Below are 17,759 nucleotides of genomic sequence, written 5' to 3'. Positions count from 1 at the left end.
ATTGTAAATTACAGCATTAAAACAGAACATTGAAATAAACTAATACGACAGAAAACAACTTTCTGTCGTAAGTTTCAGCGCTCAGCGAATCCGTCGTAAGTTATCCGTCGTAAATACCCGTGTTTGTTGTAGTGAGTTGTCGTCTATTTTCATGTATTTGAAATGTGTCATTCGTAATAAAATTTATAAGTCATTCGCTGATTCTGTTTTCTCCAAACTTTTTCTAAAACACATTTACATATTACAGTAGTTTTGATTTATAAATTACCAATAACATTTTTACAATAACCCCATCTTCCACAATCTCCCTCCATGTAACCTTATTCCAAGCTCATGACCGGTCAACTATTCTAAATTAAGCGAGACCATTTAGACAATAGTACTTCATGTCAACATGTAGAATTTCATTTAAATTCATGAGCATTTTCTTGAAAAAACTTATTTCCACTCCATCCCCATCATATTTTCTATATAAATGACAACGAACTTGTGACGAGAAACATTGTAGAGATGCCATCCATCTATCTAATTGAAAAGTCTTTTCTCAAGAAAAAAGTTAACTTAATAATCAATTATGTAACTGTAAGATTTATGTCAACTCATCATGTCTTTATGTTCTAAAAGATGGTTTTCGAACTAGATTTAGATTCTTGGTTCCACTTTTCTATCATGACCAATTTCTCTCAAGATAGATGTGCATATTACTACTCTTATATCCTTTCTTTTTCTCAATCATTTAAACACGCAATTCATTTGTGGACTCCTTTAGTAAAGTTATTTATCAAGTATGAACCAAATTTTAAATCTTTAAAATTGCTCTTTTTGATGGCAAAAATGATGTTTGTGATTTATAACTTGATCATCATTTAAATGCCATATCTATACTCCTTTAGTAATTGAAAATTAATAAAAGTTATGGACTAGAACTCAAACCCAATACGCTTTAATGGTCTCTTTTTTTATTTTAAAGTCTTTGACATGTGACTTACTTCAATTCTAATCCTAAATATGTCTATTATTTACTATTTTCCTATTATGAGTATGAGTGAGTCTGTAGTACCATTCATCGGTAGTTTCCTAGAATACTAATTTGTACGTGATTTAGAATTTTAAACTTCAAACCTTAAATCATTTATTGTACCCTTTGAATCAATTTTTAATGTATGAACCTTGAATATAGTATCGGTCAATATTGTATGGTAAATGATTAATGTAGTTCTTCATATATACTATGAACATTTCTTGTTGTATAATATATGGGTCATGCCCTTAGCAATATTTCAGCTAGTATTTGTGATGTAATTAAAAAACGATGAATAAGAGTGAACAACTCCTTTCCAATATTATTTTTCCTCACCCTATTTGAGTGTCGCTCCCTACATTCCTAATAGGATTGAGCATATGGGCACATCTAAATGTGAGATAATAAATTCTATTTAAACTTAATTTGAAATAAAATCAGTTAATAGATATTTGTATAAATACAAAATAAAAAATACATATATATTGGATTTTATTACATATAGATACGATTCCCAAATCATTGTGATATTTTCTGAACTCATTTATAACATACATGTAAAATGAGTATATAATATTTCCGGCCCTTTAAATTAGAAGCCCATTGGGCTTGTTGCACACATCATCTAGGCCCTCAATTAACCTACATAATAAGGGGTACTACTATGTGATACAACTAGCCATTTAACATCTCTCTAAGAATTGAGCTTTTTTTTTGTTTTCCCTACCTTGTAGATCTAAGTAATTCGAGTCTCATGTAAGTATTCTCTAATCTCTTCTTACTTTGCAACGATATTATTTATGAGTGTATGAATGTATTTTATTGTTGTTTAAATTAAGAAATGAATATATCATTAGGCACTAACACTTAACTTGAATTATACAACTATTTACAGCAGCTATGGATTTGACAAAAGGAAATCAAAATGGGAACAAAAATTGTGAAGACAAAGGGAAAAAGAAGTCAAAATCTCCACCTATATGTCCAACTTTAACTGTACCTCTATCCTTGCAAGAGATCAAGGAAGATTGGTACGGTATGTCAGGACAGGCTACAAGGTCTTCTAATAAAAGACCCAAAACTGTTGAACAGAATTTGAAGGTATGACCTTATTGTAGTAATTGATTGTGTTGTTGTTGATTATTTGTTTTCTTATTTACTCTCTTGAAGATCTTAAATTTGATTTATACTTTAGAAAGATTTTGAATAAAATCAAATTAGAGAATTTAGATTTTAATATTTTGTATTAATTTAAGTTTATATGCTTATCACATCTCTTAATTTATTTATTTATATGAGATATATCGGCTTGTATATAATTATAACTTAATTTATTTACAAATTTATGTGATAAGTGTTGAATGAAATTGATATGATACCAAAAACTTACGTCATCAATATAATTTTTATTTATTTTCTAAAATTGACCAATTATTTCTTAATAGTGTCCAAAATATTTATAATACCATTATTCTTTAAAGTTCAAAACCAAATCATTTGAACAATACTATTTATTCGTCTTCTCAGTGAAATAAAGATAGATTTGTACAATTATTTACATTCATTTTAATATTATTAACTAATGTTTTGTTCAATATTTGTTTCTTAATTGTAAATTACAATAAATAATTTATTAAATTCAACGACATATATTCTCTTTGATGGTGAAAAACTAATTTATCATCAAAATTGTTCATGGTTCTTATTAATGGTGCTAAATAATTTTAAGATATTGTGTATGAAATAATATGTTCCTTTCACTACTTATTTCTATGTGATATGCATATATGTTTATATGATTTTTAATTAAGATTCATATTTAAGTTTTAGTTTTGAATAATATATATGTTTGTGTTTGCAGAAACTTTTTCCCGGCACAATGCTACACACAATAAGGCCTGAGGATTATGAGGTTAAGAAGTGAGGGAATGGTGATATATTTATATTGTGTCTGATGGTGAAACTAGTGAAACTAGTTGTTTTGTTCTTATGTTAAAGAATATTATTAACTTTTTTCTTATATATGTTGGTTTGCTACATTGTTCTCTTTTTATTTAAGGAATTGCATGTTTAAAAGTTGATAATATCTCTTAGGCATAAAATTTGATTGTTAAAGGGAGCTATGGTGTAGTAAAACTTTTCCTGCCATTCCATGAGGCTTTTCTTATATCAACTCTAAGTTAAGTCAAGTGTTTAATATGTGAAAATTATTTGTTGTGAATAGTTTTCTTACCGATGGAAATTTTAGAAAAGTTTATGTACTTCATTCTTCTTCTACATACAGTAATAGCACATGATTATTTTGTGGATAAAAAATATGGCATGATTTTTGTGGACAAAACTTATCACCTGCTTTTTTTATTGTGCATACTTGTACTGCCTACTTTGATTTCTAATACTAATAAGAATTAGTATATGGCCATTTTGTTTAGTGTAATGTTCTTGGTGTAGTAATGTTGGCAAAGAAATAAGTGAATAGGCTGTACAATATTATACTTATTAAGTCTAGCGAATACAGTTGCTTGTTATCAAAGGTCAACAATCATGATTGGTTTTGGCATCCTCGTCTCAGCCACGTTGACCTTAAGTCCTTAATGCCATAGTTAAGATGGTTTCAAAATAATCTGTGCATAGATTACATAATTAAGTTAGATCATCCTAAGGAAGTGTACACGGGGTGCCTAATTTTTAACACACAACAAAGTCCTTTCCAGGTTAGTCGAGTTTCCGTGCTAAGGAAGTATTGGATTTGGTACATGGGGACATATGTGGTCCGATCCCACAAACTATATATTTTTAACACACAACAAAGTCCTTTACTAGAAATGAAGGATGAAATGTTTGAAGCAATTAAAAAAATTCGATGGAGCACGAGTGTAGGATTGTCCTCATAAAAGACTAAAGGTTTTCACAGTAAATAGATGAGGAGAGTTTTACTCCAAGAAATTCATAAATGATTATGAATAAAATTATACCACAAGACGATTCACGGCACCCTACTGACTCGAGCAAAATGGTGTCGTAGAGTGATGAAATAGAATGATAGTTGAAATGGAACTAAGTTTGTTAAAGGTAATGCAATTTGTAATTCAATTTATCTTAGGAACATGATGTGCCTGGAGTTACACCATATGATGTGTGTTTTTGGAACAAGCCATATATCGGACACATTCATATATTTTGGTGTGTAGTATATATGAGTATACCAAGTGTGAATTTGAAGAAACTAGAGGACAGAAGTAGAGCGGTGATTCAACCCAGGAAAGAGCATGAAACAAAAGCTTATAGAATGTATGATCCCGAGGTAACACGTCTATATTAGTAGAGATGTTGTGTTTGACACTACTAGAAAAACGTCAATAAACATCGGTTAAACACCGATGTCTATGAAAAACAAAAAACGATGTCTTTGTGGGCGATGTTAAAGGTCCCCCCATTTAACATCGGTTTTAAACTGATGTAAAAGATGACAATGACATCGTTTTTTCAGTTGTAAACTGATATCTATCTCTTGATGTTAAATTTTTAATGCACATCTATAATTTATATATTACTATAACATGATAGTTTTATCAATTTGAAGATATGCAAGACAAGCAAAAATCTTCCATTTTCCTTATAAAGTGATGTTACTAACATCTCTCACATTTGTTTTCGAAATAAACCGATGTTAGTAGAGCTTTTAACATCGTTTCTTAAGTTAGAACTAATGTCTCTGTAGAAGGCACTGATGTCTATGAAAATTAATAACATCATTTTCTTTTTATACACTGTTGTGTAAAATGGGTTGCACTGATGTTGTTACCTGCTTTTAAAATCGGTTGCTTTTTAAAACATGATGTCTATGAAAATTAATAACATCATTTTCTTTTTATACACTGTTGTGTAAAATGGGTTGCACTGATGTTGATTACCTGCTTTTAAAATCGGTTGCTTTTTAAAACATGATGTCTGATTTATCTGCTTTTAAAATCGGTTGCTTTGTAAGAAATGATGTCTGATAACCTGCTTTTTTTATGCAAATTTTAAAAACAGAGCTGCCAAAAAATTACCAAAACCAAAATACTACAAATCAAACAACCAAATTAACATCCAAACAATCTCCAAATATATATACCAATTGTCATTCTCCTAACCAACTTCTACTACACATCCAAACATCCACCAGCATCCAAATTAACATCCACCATAGCATCCAAAAATCAATAACACCAATATATCCCAACAGTATACTAAACCATCAAACATCAACTACTACTACTACTTGACATTAATTCATCCATGATTTTTAAGTTCTAACTGTACTAGCTAGCTAGCTACGATATCCGAAAACATTCAAGCGAAATATATAGAGCTTTTTTTAGATTGCAAGACAAGTACTACCGGTCACCAGCAGCTACATGATGGATTGGATATAATCAAGCGTCTCATAGCGAACGACGTCAAGCTCCTCCCTTGTATAAGTCTTGCGACTCTTTAAAGCCCACTGGAACACAAATAAACCTATGTCATTCCTTAACCAACTGAAAAACTTATATACTAAAAAATTCAGTACTGTAAAAGATTAAATACTGCTGCCCTATATATACTTGAGTACTGAAAAACTTATAAACCTTGTCTAGCAGCTTCATCTCCTCGTCCGCAACTAAATCTTTCATATAACGCATGACCACATATCCACATTCTGTACCGCCTGGTTGTTTAGGGCAGCCCTATACATTCCAAATTTTTTTTAATGACACTAGACATTTCACAAAAAATGAAAAATAACAAATCAAATAAATACTCACTAGAACGTTTTTAACTTTGGGATTCTTGTTTACCCGTCCTTCCTGGGCATTAAAAGATCTCACTGCTCTGTAAAATGTATAATTACAAAATACAATGTCAAATCAAGAAATTACCCATTACATTATATATATTATTATAAATTGAAGTAAAAAATTACCGCATTAAAGCCTTTTCAAGGTCCTGGGGATGTGGATAATGAGGCAATGGATTAAGGATGAAAATTTCTGACTCCCAAAACACAATCAATATCCAATGCAAACTGTTTTCATTATATATAAACTAAAGTGAGAATTTAAACTGTTTTCATTATAATATCTAATATTATAATTAATTTACCAACAACTATATATATGACTAATCAAGGCGATACAATATTGTAAAACAGGACGCATAAAAAAGAGACGTACTTGTAGTTAAAAGGCAAAAAGTTCATGCGAAGAACTCCGTCTTTCAGCCTTTGCACAACATAATCATTAAATTCATCATTGAGCTTGTACGTGGACGGATGAAGAAAAGAAAACATCGCTGACAAATCTCTACTCGGCGTATCCCGAAACAATGAATACAAATACCTAAAAATACAAACAAAAAATTACATTTGGTGAAGAAATATCATTACTATATAAAATTAGACCAGATTCGAAAAGAATATAAAAAAGAAGCTTACGCCATGTATGTTGATATAGCAGACTGTCCAATCATTCTAAACTCTAGCAATGCAAGTACATTCTCTTCAAGTAGATAAATCGTTCGTTCAATTCCAAAAATTTCAAAATCACATGGAACCGGTATTGAGTTTCCACTTTCCTTCATGACTGTCGATGCAAATTTGTACAACACCCTAAAACGAGGAGGCACACTGTCCTTTGGCTTCACAGAATTAAATGCTTTATGCACTCTCTCCACCTCAGTCATCTTCCGCACCTTTTTAATTTTCTGTAAATAAACATTTAAGCATAGAAGTCGTATATTATAATATATACCTCAGAACTAGTACATGTATATTATAATATATACCTCAAAATTTAAACTGTTTATTTAAATTATATACCTCCGATCCAGTACTGGAGATGTAGCTGATCATGTCTTTGGGCCATGCTAAATGAGAACCGATGGCTTGGTGGACGGTTTCTATCTCACCAATTACAGGAACAGGCACCAAAGCATCATCCTGAATGCTTCCGTCCACACTAACACGAACAAATCCTGGTTGTAGAGGCACTCCATGAACCGATGTACTTAATCCATCTTCCTCATCAAAAACAACACCAAAAGCTACCTTATTATCGATGTTGTCCACTGCCAGTTCACATTTGCGAGGACCCTAGTTTAAAATTATACATCAAAATAGACACATTACATCACCGTTACAAAAAATTTAATTATATTCGACATTATCAAACAAATGAATCAAGTAAACACTGTAACTGTATACCTTTTGTTCCGGAGGACCAGGAGGAGGAATAATAACCAAATCAGCACCCTCTTTATCCTCATCGGTCATCAATTCATCTGCCATCAGTTTTTTTGCAACAGGTTGCTTTCTGGTCTTTTGTTCTTGGTCTTGTTCTTTCACCGCCCCTGGACAACTTGCTTTCTCGGAATTTTGATGAATTGGTGAATTTTGATAATTGCCCCCAGCAATCAAAGCTTTCAACTCAGCAATTTGCAACTCAAGATTATGAAATTGCTCTTTGGTAATGTGATTCCTCGACTTTTTCGGCAAGTCGAAGTACACAGTTGGAGGTATGAAGTTTCCAACCCCACGAACCCTTCCCGCATGCTCGGGAGTTTCCAATACAGTGGTGAGCACATCCTTAGTTCCATCCGGCTTGAATTCACCATTTTGCTGCTTTTCGAGTAACGAATCCTGTTAAAAAAATGAAATTAATTAGGCATGATATTGAAAATGAAAGAAGTAGAAAATTAGAAGTCTTACAATTTGTTCAATTTTCTTTTTCAGTTTTGGGCTAATATTCCCGTCATTTGGCTTACGGGCATTTTTCCACATAATTGCCCTATCTGGCCTTTCAGCAGGCTCCAACCTCCCTGACCGTATCTATAAAAAAAATTAACACACTCATACAAATAGAAATGTGAAAACTATAATTTAAATGATAAGACTCTTACTTCTTCTTCTTCCAATCCGATGTATCCTTTTCTTGACACTCGGTGTGGATATTTCCGTTTTCCCACTCTCTCACTCTGTTTTCTATTCTCTTCCTGTATACAAACATATCTTGTTACTTACTAACAAGTAATGCAATTTTACTAACAAGTAATACAAACAAATTTTTAGTAACAAGTAAAGCACACCTGCCAATCTTTTGTGACTCTAACTGCAACGAATCGTCTCCATGCTTTCTTACCGACAAAAGCATATTGTTTTGGTGGCTTCTGTAGCTTCTTCTTCTGTCCAACATAAGGCAACACATATTCCGCTGTCAATTTAGCCTTGAAATTTCTCCATTTTGCGCCTGCCGACTGTAGAATCCTCTTCCGACTTTCAGGAATCAGCTCGAATGTATCCTGAAGCACAAATTTAACAAGTTCAGACAATACAAATTCTATAAATAAAAACCATGACAGTACAAATTGTAACTGACGTACCTCAAGATCATTCCATATTTTCTCTTTTAATTCAGGGTCAACCTTTGGCCAACTTGGAATGTCGATTGGCACCATTGTCCTTGCTAGCATGCCTATATAGGACTGCAGTTTGTGCCGTTCGTCTCCAACTGGAACTGCAACTTGATTGAACCGTAAATTCAATTTCTCTCCCTTCGCTTTCTTCATCACCACTTTGTGCATAGCACAAACACCTCGTGCTGCTCCAGATGACCTTTTTTTAGATTGTGTACTACTTTCTGTGGGTTGTGGACCCGTCTGGCGGGAAACAATGGTGTCCGCTGGAGTAACGGGGTCAGGCTCTGGTATTCCTGGATTCTCTTCCAGGAGAGCTGGGGATTCATTTATGTGCTTCTTCTCATCCAAGGATTCTTTAGACTGTTCTTTAGCTCTTTTCTCTTTCTTTACCATATTTCCTGCATTCACCACATGGAGTAGGAATATACAAGAGATACAATCAAAATAAATAGAAATAAGGCTATAAACAGTGAAAAGAGATACAATTAACCAAATGGAGTAGAAAAGAGATACTATTGCCACACAAAAAGATTCAGTTTTATATTTATGGAATATATTGCAAAATTCATAACAATCCATAACAATTTCATAACAAGTTCATAACAATCCATAACAGGCAATAATAAAACTCCAAGTCTACCACAACAGGTTCATAACAATCCATAACAATTTTGCAACAATCAAAAGTAGCTGAGAAATATATTTTTGAATAAAGATAGTTCTAGACTTAAAAGCTGATAAATAAACTTCTTCACGAATTTTAAGCCTCTAATCACTTCTTCAGCCAGATTCCCTCGCCATCCTTTCTTTTATTGCCAGCATTAGACTCTTCGTCGTCATCAACACCAGGATCAACTATGGGGATGTTAGAGCAGAATGGGGGGTTCTCCAAGATCGTATCTCCAAGATCATCATCATTGTAGATCTCGTGATAATCTCTGTTTGTTGAGGTCAATACGACTGACCATTTAGAATCAACGGGATCTTCCACGTAGAAAACTTGTTTCACTTGATGCACAGACACATATTTGTCATTCTTGTGGCCTTGTCGACTAAGGTCCACAAGTGTGAAGCCAAGTTCGTCAGCCTTGACGCCTCTGTCACAGTCAGCCCATTTGCACAAGAACAACGGGGCTTTAAATGAGTGGTAATCTAGTTCCCAAATATCTTGAATCCTCCCATAAAATGTCATATCACTTTCTACGGGATTTAAATCCTTAGCACTCGAAACTTGGACAGTTTTAGCAACTAAAGAGACTCCACTATTTTGAACAACCCTAGCATTGTCTCGTTCCTCTGTGAAGTATCGGATCCCATCAACTAAATACCCATCAAAAGTTAAAACATTAAATGATGGTTTGCCTGCTAGCCACCTTATCGTTTCTGAAACACCTTCGACTTTCTCATTTAATTCAGTAATAACTTTGTTCTGAAACCAATCAGCAAACAACCTATTATGCTCCCCAATCATCCACTGAATAGACTTTTTCTTTCCCTCATAAAGTTTTTCAAGCAACTCCTTATGCATCCTTCGAAAATGCATAAATTAGTTAGTTACAAACTAAAATAATGCTTCAATTCTTACAGAATAAATCAAGAAAAGAAAAAGAAAAGTGGCTTACTTAATATATGGAAACACTTCACTGTTGTTTAAGAGGACGTGTAAATGCGCCTCATCTCGTTCTTTCTCTTCAACAGATTTTATTGTTGCAGCCGAAAGTGGACCAGAAAGTTTGCCTTGGTCCTTCGGCAGACCAGCAGTTGTGAAACTATTTCTAGAGAACTCTGCACAGAATTCTACAGATTCTTCTTTCAAATATGCTTCGGCTATACAGCCTTCCGGAAAATAACGGTTTCGCACATAACTTTTCAACACTTTATTAAAACGCTCAAATGGGTACATCCATCTATAGAAAACCGGTCCACATAAACGTAATTCCCTGACCAGGTGCACTATTAGATGTATCATTATATCGAAAAAAGAGGGGGGGAATATTTTCTCGAGCTCACATAAGGTTAATACCACATCGGCTTGCAATTTATCAAGTTTTGACACGTCAACAATTTTGTTGCACAGAGTGTTGAAAAAGAAGCAAAGCCTTATTATGCTAACTCTAACATTCTTCGGAAGCACCGAACGAATAGCTACAGGGAGTAATTGTTGAAGAAGTACATGGCAGTCATGAGACTTCATCCCAAATATCTTTAAATCTGCCATGGATACACAATTTCTGATGTTTGAGGAATGCCCATATGGCAGCTTCATTGATGATAGTGACTTCAACACTTCTCTTTTTTCTGCTTTTGTTAGAGTAAAACAGGAAGGAGGCAGATAAGTTTTTTTGACTCCTTGTTCTGGAGCTAAATCAGTCCTAACCCCCATGTCCATCATATCAAGACGAGACGCCTCGCTATCTTTGGACTTGAACTTTAAATTCAATAACGTCCCAATTAGACTATCGCAGACATTTTTCTCCACGTGCATAATATCAAGGCAGTGACGAACATAATGGAATTTCCAGTATTCTAACTCAAAAAATACTGACTTCTTCTTCCAAGCACAGTCCACCTTCTTCGACTTCTTTACTTCATTTCCAAAAGAAAATTTAATGTTTTCTTGTTGTTCTAACACCTCTTGTCCAGAAAGAGGTGGCCTGGGCTGCCCAAACTCTTGTTGACCGTTAAAGGCTACTTTATTCTTCCTGTATGGATGATGTCTAGGTAAATACCGACGATGACCTTGGTAACATATTTTCCTACTATAAGGCAAGTACTTAGCAACGGTATCATCACCACACACTGGACAACCCAAATAACCCTTGTTGACACAGCCAGACAAATTACCATACGCCGGGAAATCATTAATCGTCCATAACAAAGCCGCCCTTAAAGTGAAAAAAGATTTTGTGAAGGCATCATATACATTCGGTTCACCTTCTTCCCAAAGCTTTTTCAAATCATCAACTAACGGTTGTAAGAACACATCAATGTTGTTACCTGGTTCATGTGGACCGGAGACTAATATAGTTAACATCATAAATTTCCTCTTCATACATAACCACGGAGGAAGATTATATGTTACCAATGTTACCGGCCAACAAGAATAACGATTGGTCAGCCCATTGTTATGTGGGTTGATACCATCAGCCGCCAAAGCTAGTCGAAGATTTCTTGGCTCACTTCCGAAGGCAGGCCACCTGTAATCGATATTCCGCCAAGAAGGTGAGTCGGCAGGATGGCGCATCTGTCCATCCTGAATTCTTTGGTTGGTGGAATGCCATGTCAACAACTCAGCTGTCGAAGAAGATTTAAACATCCGTTTAAATCTTGGAATGACCGGAAAGTACCACATAACTTTTGCCGGGACTTTATACCGTTCTCTACCATCCTTACCCACCTTCCAGCGTGAAAGCTTGCACTTTGGACACTCCGAAGCAGTCTCATATACACCCCTGTATAGAACACATTCATTGGGACACGCGTGGAATTTTGTATACTCAAGGCCTAAATTCGAAAGAGTTTTTTTTGCTTCGTATGAGTTAACAGGTAATGTATTATCCTGAGGTAGGAATGAGCCAACTGTCGAGAGCAGATCATTGAACGCACTATCACTAACACCATATCTCGCTTTCCAGTTCTGTAATTTCAACATTGAATCTAATTTTGTGCAGTCGCTGCCCTCAAATAAAGGTTGTTGAGCATCGACAACAAACCTCTTAAAATCATGCGAGTCTTTATCGTACTCATCACCCCCCGAATTATCCCCCGGATTACGATATGCTGCTTCACAAACTGCAGCAGCTTCTGAAGCACCAGCAGCCACCGCTTCTGATGCAGCAACCGCTTCCGATGCGGCTTCAAAGGCTGTAAGAAATGCTTCTGCATTATGCTCCTCTTCCTGAGGGGGCAGTGTGCTACCGGCAGACGAAATACCAGCCTTGCCTCCGTGCCAAATCCAATCAATATACCCGAGACTGAAACCGTTTTCGTAAAGATGACCCCTTATTATTTTTACCGGAAATTACTTGAAATTGACACATTTGCAGCAGGGGCAAGGTATTTTTTTAGGATTTTTACAGTTTTGCTCGGCGCAAATCAAAAACTTTTCAACCCCGACTTCATACTCCAACGAATCCCTCTCTTTCGAAATCCAATCTTTCTCCATATCTATAGGATAACCTATTTCCTACCTAATTTTCATATCAAATATTTAAAACAAGCAACGTACAATCACAAAAGCATGGTCATATATATATATATATATACACACACATAAAATGCAACTATAAATTATATAGTATTAAAGAATATAATATATATTATAATATACATGTACTAGTCAGGTTACCCAATTTAGAGCAACAAAAATGAAAACATCATAATAACAACAATACCCAATTCAAACTTAGATTAACATAAAAACATGAAAATATGCTCGATAAAATTACTACTAACAACAATAATATGCTCAACATCATATAATTACAACTGAACTGCAGCATGAGAAATTTAAAAATTAGGAGATGCTCTGTAACATGCACAATAAGAACAATCACTCATCCAATTACAAATTTAAAAATTAGGGTTTCGAAGTGAAACCCCCAATTCTAAAATTAGGGTTTAGAACATACCCAATTCAAGCTGTAACCTCCGAATTAGTTCTAAACTCCCACTTGAACTCCGACTTGAGCTCCGACGACCCTTTAACCTTCAACTTAGCTCTAAACCCAGCTTTAACCCGACTGGAACTTCGACTTTCGACTGGAACCTCGACTTCGACTACAGAGACAGCCCAGAGAGAGAGAGAGCAGCTTCACAGCAGTGAGAGAGGTGAGAGAGTGACGAGAGAGGAGAGTGACGAGGTGAGAGTGAGAGGAGAGGTGAGAGAGGAGAGTGACGAGGTGACGAGGTGAGAGTGAGTGAGGTGAGACTGTGTTTTGAATTTCATGTGTTTTGAATTTTAAGTTTTATATTTTATGTTTTTTATTATAATTTATATTTATTTTTAATTTATTGAGGAGATTAAGGACATTGAAAAGAAAAGAGCGGGGGTGGGAAATTTTGCTAAGGCAAAAAAACAGGGGGAAGTTTTAGGAGGGAATGAATTATTTGGCCAAGGGGGGAAAACGGGGGAAGGCGCGCTTGTTTATTTTTTAAAACAGACTTATAACATCGGTTTGACTAAATACCGATGTTTATATCAACAAAAGACATCGGTCGTTAAAAACCGATGTGGGAAACACCTTTTACATCGGCGGATAGAGCAACCGATGTCTAAGAGGCGATGTCTATTCTACTTTTTCTAGTAGTGTGAGGATAGTCTTGGATGCGGAAACACGATGAAGAAAGTCAGACAAATCAGATGGAGACGTTTGTTGTATTTGGTTCTGGTATGGTACAAACTAGGGAGAGTGAAAAAGGGAGGAGTCTCATACTGCCCAAGACAATTACTTTGTAGAATCTTACAAATCTGTACATAAATGGCGTTCATCTACATTAATCTCAGAGTCTGAATCGAGTATTAAAGCTCACAACTACAGGCCTCTCCAAGATATTTATGCTACTAGAGTGAGGAAGTTGCGGCAGCAGATGATGATCTTCTCATGGGGGGATGAACCTAAAGACTATATGTTTCTTAACCTAAAGGATTTGTTACCAAGGAATGAGCATTGTGTCTACAAATTATATATGTAAAGCTTTGTATGGGCTGAGACAAGCGCTTCGCACCTTGTATGTGAAATTGAAGAATTGTTTAGAGAAATTAGGTCTTGTAAGGTGTCCTTTATGAGCATGCAGTGCATACCAAAAGGATTAGAAGCAAGATGTTAATTATTAGAGTCTATGTTGATGATCTATTAGTGACTGGTATGTTGGAATTATATTCTAATAATCTAAACTTGGAATAAATAAATTAGTATAACCACTAATTGTTTTATTAGTAGAGGATAATTTAGAGAAATTGTGGAAGAGTATTGGATTAGTAATGAGTAGTTTTTGTTGATCTAGGAAGTAGTTAGTAGTATCCTATTCTGTTTCTACCACCTGTGGGCGTGTGTTTCTATTTATTCAGCATGTAATCATCAATGTTAAGCAATGTTGTAGTATATTTTCTTTCTCCAGTTTTCATACATATATAAACAGTTTATACATTTTTATCTCTACACTTGGCATCAGAGCGAGGTTTTGTTGTTCCGCCGCTAGGCGGTGGTGAAGCCGTCGCTAGTGGTGGAGGCGCACAATAAGTGTCTGACGAGGTAGTTTCAGGAAGGCGTTGTAAAAGGATGGTGGCAAAGCTGCATATGTAGTATGTGATGCATGTGTAGTATGGGGCAACCGTGAAAGACGAGACGATGCCAGAGAAGCTTGTTGAAGGCAAGGAAAGAGCAGTGGGCGGCTGCTTGTTGTTGTGGTGATGTTGCAGGTTGTCGATACATGAGTACATGTGTTACATGTATGTGTTTGGCCTGGACATATTATAGGAGAAGAAAGATGTAAGCATGATGAAGAAATAGAGGAAACTAAATGACGTAGGAAGAAGATGATGGTGATTACATTACTTATTACACCAACTTGGTGTAACTGAAATCATTATGGTGCTATACGAGCAACAAATTTTAAATGGGAAGAAAGTCATACGGGCTTAGCTAAACGGGTTGACGAAGGTGTTGTAGAATACAACATTATTAAGCCACACGGGCTGATGAAGATGTTGCCAGAAGGCAAAAACAAAATAGCCATACGAGCTGAGTTTAAAAGGCTATACGTGCCAATAAAGAAAGTCAGATGGGCACCGAAGAACTTGCCAGACGGGCATAGAAGATAAGTTTAGATTAAGGGGAGATTGTTTGGAAATATATTCTAATAATCTAAACTTGGGATAAATAAATTAGTATAACCACTAATTGTTTTATTAGTAGAGGTTACTTAGATTGTGACTTAATTAGTGGGGAATGTTGCTGATAGAATAAGTACAGGGGATATGGCTCTCTACTTGAATAAAATCTTCATAACGTGTGTGTGACAGAAGTAAATGTATTTAGACTTGTTATCATTCGAGGCTGAATTTATGGAAAAAACAACGGCTGTGTGTCAAAGCGATTTGGTTGAAGAATTTATTGACTCGGGTAACTGGTAAGTGCACTGGTCGAGTGGTGTTGTTCACGACAACAAGTCATCCATTGATTTGGCTATAAACCTTGTGTTTCATGGACATAGTAAACATATTGACATTAATTATCGTTTTTTTAAATAATGTGTTGAAAAAGGAGCTAGACATCATTGTGAAACATATAAGTACTGATAATAAACATGCAGACATCCAAACCAAGGCTCTTGCAACTTCCAGGTTTGAAAAATTGTGAAAACTCCTAATTGGTGTGAAGGACCTACCTACACAAGTTTATATTAATGGGAAGAATCTGTTGGTTTTAATCTAACCTTGAGCATGCTTTATTTGTTTTTGTTGGTCAGTCATCCATTGATTTGGCTATAAACCTTGTGTTCCATGGACATAGTAAACATATTGACATTCATTATCGTTTTGTTAAATAATGTGTTGAAAAAGGAGCTAGACATCATTGTGAAACATATAAGTACTGATAATAAACATGCAGACATCCAAACCAAGGCTCTTGCAACTTCCAGGTTTGAAAAATTGTGAAAACTCCTAATTGGTGTGAAGGACCTACCTACACAAGTTTATATTAATGGGAAGAATCTGTTGGTTTTAATCTAACCTTGAGCATGCTTTATTTGTTTTTGTTGGTCAGTCTCGTGTAGCTGTCTGCAGACAGAGTCTTTGGTTAGAGATTAAATTTTAAGTGCTGGCGAGATTGTAGGTGAGTAGTAGATTTGTATTCTGACAGTTGTTTTATTCTGTTACTAGTTTTTAGCTCATAATTGTAGTCTGTTTCTTTATATTTTTAATGTTTCCACTGACATAAAATCAAGTCTTTTGGTGAATCTATTTTCTTGCCGTTTTGATATCTAGACACATTTACATATTACAGTAGTTTTGGTTTATAATTTATCAACAATATTTTCAAAAGTAACCCCATCTCCAACAATCTTTTTCCATATAACTTTATTCCAAGCTCATGACTGGTCAACTATCCCTATTTAAGGGAGACTATTTTAGACAATAACATGTCATGTTAACATGGGCAGTTTCATTCATATTGACGAGCATTTACTTTTAAAACTTATCTCCACTCCATCACCAATTTTTCTATATAATTGATCATGAACTTCTAGTGAAAAATACAATAGAGATGTGATCCATGAAAAACCTGAAAAGTCTTTCCACAAGAAAAATGCTACCTTAATACTCTATGAAGTAACTATAATAATTATGTCCACTCTTCTCTCGTGTCTTTATATTCTAAAAGATTGCTTTTTAACTAAATTTAAATTCCTTATTCCACTCCTCTATTTAACCATTTTCTATTAAGATAGATGTGCATATTACTATTCTTATATCCTTTATTTTTCTCCATCATTTAAATTAATAATTCATTTATTGACTCCTTTAGCAAAGTTATTTATTGAGTATTGTAACGCACCCATACCCATATCCCATGGATCTAGGCTGCCACACCATGATTTGTATACTTGTCTTATTATACAAACTCTCACCCCACAAGTCCAGTGTTGAGCGTCTCCTTACAACTATGTCTAAATTATCATTACAGTAGTCATCCTTGTCGAATGGAGGTACCTTGATTCCTAACTTGTCTGGAGACATGTCTTTCGATTTAAGTTCGGAACTAGATTTACAATTTTTAGTGATCTCAGATCTGTATGTTGATCGGTGTAGCCATGATACGAATTGTTAGGTCCAAATAGACATAGAGAGTCCTTGAATCCATCTTTACCAAATTATCCGTTTCGTTCAATTTAACTCGATTTTCTGAATGTTCGTTTGAGTTCGTCTTCAATCGAAAAAAGTAGCAAGTTCGGGATAATTATCGTTCCATATATTAACCTCGAGGGTGCTATAAATCCCACTTGTAAGTTGGCTACAAGACTACAAGTTCACACTCACACAATACACTCGTCTACTAATCATTCATTCTAAGCTCTCTAAGTGTATATGTGAAGTGTGTGCACAGTTACAATTGTGTGTAGCTGTTTTCAAATGAAAACAAAAGCTCTATTTATAGGCTTCATTCCTTAACCATGGTTAAAAGGAGTTGGATCCAAGAATGCAGTTCGATCCAAGGCTATGAGTTGGTTCTATCACATTGATCACCATGGAATTTTAATTACTTAGACAAAATCTTGAGTAACAGAGTTGGTTCGA

At 34.9% G+C, this 17,759-nt stretch overlaps 3 protein-coding genes across 3 annotated transcripts; all 3 read right to left on the bottom strand.

Moving 5' to 3' along the window:
• Nucleotides 1-5,106: 5,106 nt before the first annotated feature.
• LOC108203906 (uncharacterized) lies at nt 5,107-6,754 on the bottom strand. The gene is made up of 6 exons (XM_017373109.2): nt 6,480-6,754; nt 6,220-6,384; nt 5,970-6,071; nt 5,812-5,878; nt 5,635-5,733; nt 5,107-5,507 (listed from the first exon to the last, which is right to left on the bottom strand). The coding sequence occupies exons 1-6, from the start codon at nt 6,725-6,727 to the stop codon at nt 5,418-5,420; spliced, it is 771 nt and encodes a 256-aa protein (XP_017228598.2). The 5' UTR covers nt 6,728-6,754; the 3' UTR covers nt 5,107-5,417.
• Nucleotides 6,755-6,815: 61 nt separating this feature from the next.
• LOC135149165 (uncharacterized) lies at nt 6,816-13,628 on the bottom strand. Its single transcript, XM_064084135.1, has 7 exons — nt 13,090-13,628; nt 8,423-8,856; nt 8,129-8,341; nt 7,943-8,035; nt 7,752-7,871; nt 7,248-7,682; nt 6,816-7,136 (listed from the first exon to the last, which is right to left on the bottom strand). Exons 2-7 carry the CDS (start codon nt 8,849-8,851, stop codon nt 6,831-6,833), a joined length of 1,596 nt encoding a protein of 531 aa, XP_063940205.1. The 5' UTR covers nt 8,852-8,856; nt 13,090-13,628; the 3' UTR covers nt 6,816-6,830.
• On the bottom strand, nt 9,231-12,623 carry LOC108207048 (uncharacterized). Its single transcript, XM_064085108.1, has 3 exons — nt 12,562-12,623; nt 10,081-12,432; nt 9,231-9,987 (listed from the first exon to the last, which is right to left on the bottom strand). Exons 1-3 carry the CDS (start codon nt 12,621-12,623, stop codon nt 9,231-9,233), a joined length of 3,171 nt encoding a protein of 1,056 aa, XP_063941178.1.
• Nucleotides 13,629-17,759: the final 4,131 nt, after the last annotated feature.

This window comes from Daucus carota, chromosome 9 (genome assembly GCF_001625215.2).
Source record: "Daucus carota subsp. sativus chromosome 9, DH1 v3.0, whole genome shotgun sequence".
Classification (NCBI taxonomy): Eukaryota; Viridiplantae; Streptophyta; class Magnoliopsida; order Apiales; family Apiaceae; genus Daucus; species Daucus carota.
Note: the sequence above shows the minus strand (reverse complement) of the source record. Positions and strands in the feature narration are given on the sequence as shown.

What these genes read in the sequence shown, in the direction of transcription:
- LOC108207048 (XM_064085108.1), bottom strand. Translation starts at nt 12,623, where the DNA reads ATGGAGAAAGATTGGATTTCGAAAGAGAGGGATTCGTTGGAGTATGAA. An exon ending in TATGAAGTCGGGGTTGAAAA is followed by an intron (nt 12,433 to 12,561) that starts GTTTTTGATTTG and finishes AAACGGTTTCAG; the next exon opens with TCTCGGGTATATTGATTGGA. An exon ending in GAAGTGTTTCCATATATTAA is followed by an intron (nt 9,988 to 10,080) that starts GTAAGCCACTTT and finishes GCATTTTCGAAG; the next exon opens with GATGCATAAGGAGTTGCTTG.
- LOC108203906 (XM_017373109.2), bottom strand. Translation starts at nt 6,727, where the DNA reads ATGACTGAGGTGGAGAGAGTGCATAAAGCATTTAATTCTGTGAAGCCA. An exon ending in GCTATATCAACATACATGGC is followed by an intron (nt 6,385 to 6,479) that starts GTAAGCTTCTTT and finishes TTGTATTTTTAG; the next exon opens with GTATTTGTATTCATTGTTTC. An exon ending in CTTGAAAAGGCTTTAATGCG is followed by an intron (nt 5,879 to 5,969) that starts GTAATTTTTTAC and finishes TACATTTTACAG; the next exon opens with AGCAGTGAGATCTTTTAATG.
- LOC135149165 (XM_064084135.1), bottom strand. Translation starts at nt 8,851, where the DNA reads ATGGTAAAGAAAGAGAAAAGAGCTAAAGAACAGTCTAAAGAATCCTTG. An exon ending in AAATATGGAATGATCTTGAG is followed by an intron (nt 8,342 to 8,422) that starts GTACGTCAGTTA and finishes TTTGTGCTTCAG; the next exon opens with GATACATTCGAGCTGATTCC. An exon ending in CTGGTCCTCCGGAACAAAAG is followed by an intron (nt 7,137 to 7,247) that starts GTATACAGTTAC and finishes ATTTTAAACTAG; the next exon opens with GGTCCTCGCAAATGTGAACT.